General features: G+C 33.4%; 1 protein-coding gene across 2 annotated transcripts in view; it reads left to right on the top strand.

Moving 5' to 3' along the window:
• The first annotated feature begins 3,264 nt into the window (after nucleotides 1-3,264).
• The window catches only part of LOC126968698 (mannosyl-oligosaccharide alpha-1,2-mannosidase IA-like), a 139,551-nt gene continuing 136,815 nt past the window's right edge, over nucleotides 3,265-6,000 (top strand). For both annotated transcript variants that reach the window (XM_050813770.1, XM_050813780.1), the window contains exon 1: nucleotides 3,265-3,942. In XM_050813770.1, coding sequence (XP_050669727.1) covers nucleotides 3,337-3,942 — 606 coding nt within the window. In that variant the 5' untranslated portion in view covers nucleotides 3,265-3,336. The remainder of the gene's footprint in view (nucleotides 3,943-6,000) is intronic.

The following is a 6,000-nucleotide window of genomic DNA, read 5'->3' as shown; positions in this document are numbered from 1 at the left end:
AAGGCAGTATGGTCGCCCACTGAAGTTTCTTATACCCAAGTCTTATTTACAAGATTCAACATTTCTCCATTGAATTTAATAATGTGTGTTAATCTTTTTCAAATTTGGTAATATGAATTTTAAGCTTTTCTCATCATCATCATTTTTTCTTACCATTTAAAAGAAGATTGCTTACTTTGAACCAATGTAATATATTGAACCGATGTGCTCTCAATTTACTAATCCTCCATTTCTGGAATGAGTCCCAACTGCTACAATTTTTTTTGTATTTAAAAATATTGTAGCAACTTTAGTTGTTCTTACGTTAAGTACAATCGGGTATGACGACTTTCAAGTTTTAAGGTATTTTCATTTCCAAATTACATAGAAATGCAGTCGGGTTTTTAGTTTTTTGAATTACCGTTTTTAATTCTGTAATAACTATGTTATGACATAGTATTATCTATGTATAGAAAAGACCTGGCTATGACCTTTTAAAACAACAAACTACCGGCAAATTTTAAATAAGACTTCACATCGCCAATAAAAATATATTTATCGGATTTGACATGCGAAAACTATGCAAGAAAATGACCGGAAATAATGCAAAGAGTTGCTGTATGGGCTTGAACTCTTTGCATGTCCAAGCAATGGACGAAGAAACAAATAAAAAATTATACAATACACAGGGCTTTTCCCTATTTTAGATGTATTTTATTATGATTATAAATCTTATATTACCATGTGGGGGCGGGGTCCATGAAGACTGAAACTTATGACATCTATTTATGTGTTATTTTAAATTATTAACATTTCTACATTATTGTTTTGTTATTACCTACTTATCTAGGATAGAGTACTTTCACCTTTCTAAATCGGGAAGTGCAAAATGTCATCACATTTTTCAGATACACCAAAATCGGAAATGCCGTACGGCACACGTTTACAAGATGGTTTATTTTGCATGGTCTTATAGCTTGTTTCAATAGTTTTCTTAAACAATCACTCATACCATCCTAATAATTTTAAGCAATCTATTAAAACACGTAAAATTATACGCATTGACAGAAATATACCTACATGCTTCAAAGATATGACTTTTATGTCAAAGATAACAATTATTAAAGTTTTATAAAATAGGGTACAAAATTTTCCAAAACTCTACTACATTTCTTTTGTTGAATAAATAATATCTTGAGCTTTACTACAATATCCAAATAGATATATTCCGTATAAAACATATTACTCGTATAGGTTGATAGAGAGCATAAACAAAGGAAAACAAATAAATTTTTAATATTTGTTTGCTTTACACTAATTGCTCATCATAGGCAGGTATAGTTAAATAATTTGATCGCGTACCGCCTCAAGCCTAAATTGCTGATGACTTCTTGATAATACTAATATTAGCACTGTTCACTGTTTTTAGATCAAACATTATAATTATTAAAGTTCGTATTTTAATGATTATATTTAGTAACATATTATGGTAATAATATAATTTAAAACATTTTAACCGACCAGCCCGTACTTACCGGTGCTACAACTTGAATGCCAGTATTCGTATTTCGTGGACAATTGACAACGTCACCTTGGTGTTGTCAGTTGACTGTCTCTATTTTACATTTTAATATATTTATACAATTTATCAATAAGATTGATTATTTAATAAATCATGCAAATTAAATAAAATCAACCAAATATAGAATTATAAATGCATTAAAATTATATACATAGGCTGCACTAAAAGTATCGGGAATGGAATATTTCCATTGTTCCTGTCTTATTAAAATCTTTTTAATTGAAAACTCCTTAGTTTTAAATATCGAATACCATTTATTTATTTAAAAAAAGATTTTCGGTCTTCTCACAAGTTCTTGTCAAACTTGTTTAGTCGTTGAGAAAAAGGAATTGACTCGAGAAAATTCTAGAGCGATGATTTATTATGACTTTCGAAGTGGTTTAACACAAAAACAGTGTGTTGACCGGATGATTTCTGCATTTGGTGATAAAGCCCCATCCAAAACCACAATTTATTTCTGGTTTGCTGAATTTCAACGTGGACGTGTCAAGCTCAGTGATGATCCCCGTCAAGGTCGTCCAAAAACTGCAGTCACCAAAGAAAATGTTGATTCTGTGCGTAAGCTGATTGTCGAAGATCGACATGTGACATACCGCGAAATTCAGGCAACTTTAGACATTGGCATGAGTCAAATACAAATAATCTTGCATGAACAATTAGGTGTAAAAAAGTTGTTTTCTCGATGGATACCGCATTTGCTCTGTGAAGAGCAAAACCTGCTCGCGTTACTTTGTGCGTCAGAACTCTCGAAAGATTCCACGCAGGATCCTCAAATGCTGTATACAACATCGTATCAGGTGACGAATCCTGGATATACGCGTACGAACCCGAAACAAAAAACCAGTCACGAGTTTGGGTGTTCGAAAATGAGTTAAAGCCAACAAAAATTGTTCGTTCACGGAGTGTTGCAAAAAAAATGGTGGCCACGTTTGTCTCCAAAACCGGCCATGTTGCAACTATTCCTCTTGAGGGACAAAGAACGGTTAATGCAGAATGGTATGCTAGCATTTGTTTACCACAGGTCGTTTCTGAACTCCGTAAAGAGAACTGCAACCGCTGCATCATCCTACATTACGACAATGCGAGTTCTCACACCGCGCAAAGAACAAAAGAGTTTTTAGAGCAAGAAACATAGAATTATTAGACCATCCGCCGTACAGCCCCGACCTAAGCCCTAATGATTTCTATACATTCCCTAAAATAAAGAATAAATTGCGTGGTCAGAGATTTTCATCACCTGAAGAAGCTGTGGACGCCTACAAAACGGCCATTTTGGAAACCCCAACTTCCGAATGGAATGGTTGCTTCAATGATTGGTTCCGTGATCCATCGTATGGAAAAATGTGTCAAAGTTCGCAAAGAATACTTCGAAAAGCAATAAATACATTTTTAAATAGTAATGTTGTGTCACTTCCTTGATTCCCGAAATTTTCAGTGCCGCCCTCGTATATGTTGGTAACGCTAACACTAAGGGCTAATTTTGTTTGCAACGCTAATATGTCGTTTGTGTGGAAGTGCTAAACGAACATAAATCTTATGATATCTGAAGCAGTAATCGAATTCCTTGACCGCACGTGGCATCATTGTCGTTGAAATAGTGACAGTTGAGCCCAAGGCCGTAAAACAATTTGATAAAAAAAATATAGTGACACTGACAATTTTCTGTTTTCACTCAGAATTTGGCAGTTCTTTAATGGCGATCATTGATGACGGATCGTCTTCGGGTACTGTTTGTAATAGTTAAAAAAAGTTGACATCGTAATTATTTTGTAAATATGACGGGAATTTTACCAACCTACCAACGATTTGTTAATGGAGTTCCTGTGCCTACCATATCACGTCGTTCATTTCGATTGCGAGAGAAATATCTCATTATTTCTGTTCTGCTCACATTCGGAATCGTATGGTTAGGTGCATCATTTTATTTACCTGAGTTCAAAAGTTCATCAAGTGTTAACGATAGCGTTTACAGTGTCTACAAACGTATACAAAAAGTGGGGCCAGAGCTTTTAATGCCCCCTCCGTTAGCACATAATGACTTGAGTAATTTTCCTGTGGTGGGAATTGTACGTCATGGTGAGGAGGGTGACGATCCACATATTGTTGAAGATAGAAACAGATTACAAGCAAAAATTGATGAAGATATGGGGATGAAAGTATTGGAAAGGCCCCAATTTGAAGTAGCTCCTTCAGGTTCTTCCTCTCGAGGTCCAAGTAAACCCCCTGTTGACGCCATCGAGGAGCCTTCTTTAAACCACAACATTAATAAAGACGCTTCGCCTTCAGGCCCCAAGTCTGTAGACAGTAGTCATAAATACATAATTCCAGTGGATTCCAATTCAGATGCAGATGTCCGGAAGAAAAGAGAAACTGTTAAAGAGGTAAGTTTTTCTTCTTTAATATATAAAATTTGCAATATTACGTGAAAGCTGTCAAATTGTATAATTCAAATAAGTACTCAATATTTTAAGAATAACAATACCTACATATTTCATTTATCAAACATGTTTTCATTGTTTGTTTATAATAATAAAACAAAGATAATTTTGCCTGCAACTGTTAGTAACAACAATAAGCAAACAAGCAAGACAAGATTGTCAAGGGAGCATGAATTTTATTTATTTAACTACTAGCTGACCCGGCAAACATTGTTTTGCCATATGAAGTATAATTCACGTGATAGTTTTATAAGTAATAAAATATTGCCTATATTATAGCCTGTACATCATTTTGTTCTATTGTCAATAGTTTTTGCAGCGCACGCAAAAATAGGTTTTCGATTTTACACCTTGTGTTACAAATTAGCAATTTTATTACGGATCCCTAATTTTGAAAAAAATAAAAACATATAGCCATAGCCTATAGCCTTCCTCGATAAATGGACTACCCAACACTGAATGAATCATTCAAATCGGACCAGTAGTACGAGAGGTTAGTGCGTTCAAACAAACAAACACTGCAGCTTTATAATATTAGTATAGATCTGTAAAATCAATAAAATAATGTAAAAACAATAAATTTTATTCTATTACAAATATTTAGCCTAAGTTAGTTAAAAATACTCAGTATAAAGTTGTTTAAAATTAAGCTTAAAATTAATAATTTCAATGTATTGTTTATTAAATATGAAGCTTTATTAAGGACTGTCTGGAAAAGCTTTTCCTGTATTACTTTTGAGAAAAATATATATGCTAGCTCACCCAGCAAACATTGTATTGCCGATATTAAAATCGCGATACAAAAGTAACTGTTGATCCGTAGATGGGTGAAAATTTGAAGTTGTATGTATTTTTTAATGCTGACTCATAATCAAAAAAAAATTCGTGTGGACCACCCTTAACATTTAGGGGGATGAAAAATAGATGTTGTCCGATTCTCAGACCTACCCAATATGCACTCAAAATTTCATAAGAATCGGTCAAGCCGTTTCGGAGGAGTTCAAAGTTTAACACCATGACACGAGAATTTTATATATTAGATAAACATTAAACACCCTGTCAATATTCTCACATTATTTAAGTTATGTGGAGAGGATTGACAAAAGTAGATTGACTGCCGAAAATGAAAATGCAGAAGTAAGTTTTGGGAGATGATGACCTAAGTGTAAATATTATTGTAAAAGGGGTCAGGTCAGGAATATCAAGATTAAGAGAGGATTTATAAAAGGTTTGATGACTACAGGAAAGTTCCTCCACAGTGTGGTTTTCAAGGAATTTTCTTCCACATAGAAAAAGCTGTGAGCTTCCTTGTGTGGTTTGTCCAGGACGATATGCCATGGGTTCCTTAAAAAAAACTGTGCACACCTTCCTTGAACACCGGTAACACTCCTACACCTCCATAATGTGGGTGGCGGTGATCACTTAATACCAAGTAACCTGTACACTCATTTGTCCTCCTTTTCCATAAAATAAATAAAAAATTCATATTCAGGGATTCTGTTAGTGTCATTGTGATGATATTCAATTATATGTAAAGCTGATTCTTGAGCTGAGTTAATATTATTATTACCTATACAAGTATTTTCATAAACTGAGAATGAGGCATAAACATTTTTTAAGCTTAATGCTTAATGTTGGAATACTGATTAGATTAAACAAAAAAGAATAGATTGAATATATGTCTGTTTTTAAGAACATGTATTTTTACATTCAATTTATTTTAAGAAGTTTTATTTTAGTAAACCTGACATTTCAAGACCTTTCAAGATCTTGTTTTCAGAGCACTGTCCCTCCGGAAATTATGTAAAAATCGAATACATAAAAACATACTTACAATTACTCTTGTTTTAATCCATAAAAAGTGTTTTATGTAAATGTGTAACACTCTTGTTAATCAAAGAAAATACAATTGATGTAAGTCAGTATCTGAGTTTCAAAAACTAATTCTATAGAATTAATGACGACTTACAAGATTATTTATTGTCAAACACTCCACTTTAT

The sequence above is a fragment of the Leptidea sinapis genome, chromosome 1, assembly GCF_905404315.1.
Source record: "Leptidea sinapis chromosome 1, ilLepSina1.1, whole genome shotgun sequence".
NCBI lineage: Eukaryota > Metazoa > Arthropoda > Insecta > Lepidoptera > Pieridae > Leptidea > Leptidea sinapis.
Note: the sequence above shows the minus strand (reverse complement) of the source record. Positions and strands in the feature narration are given on the sequence as shown.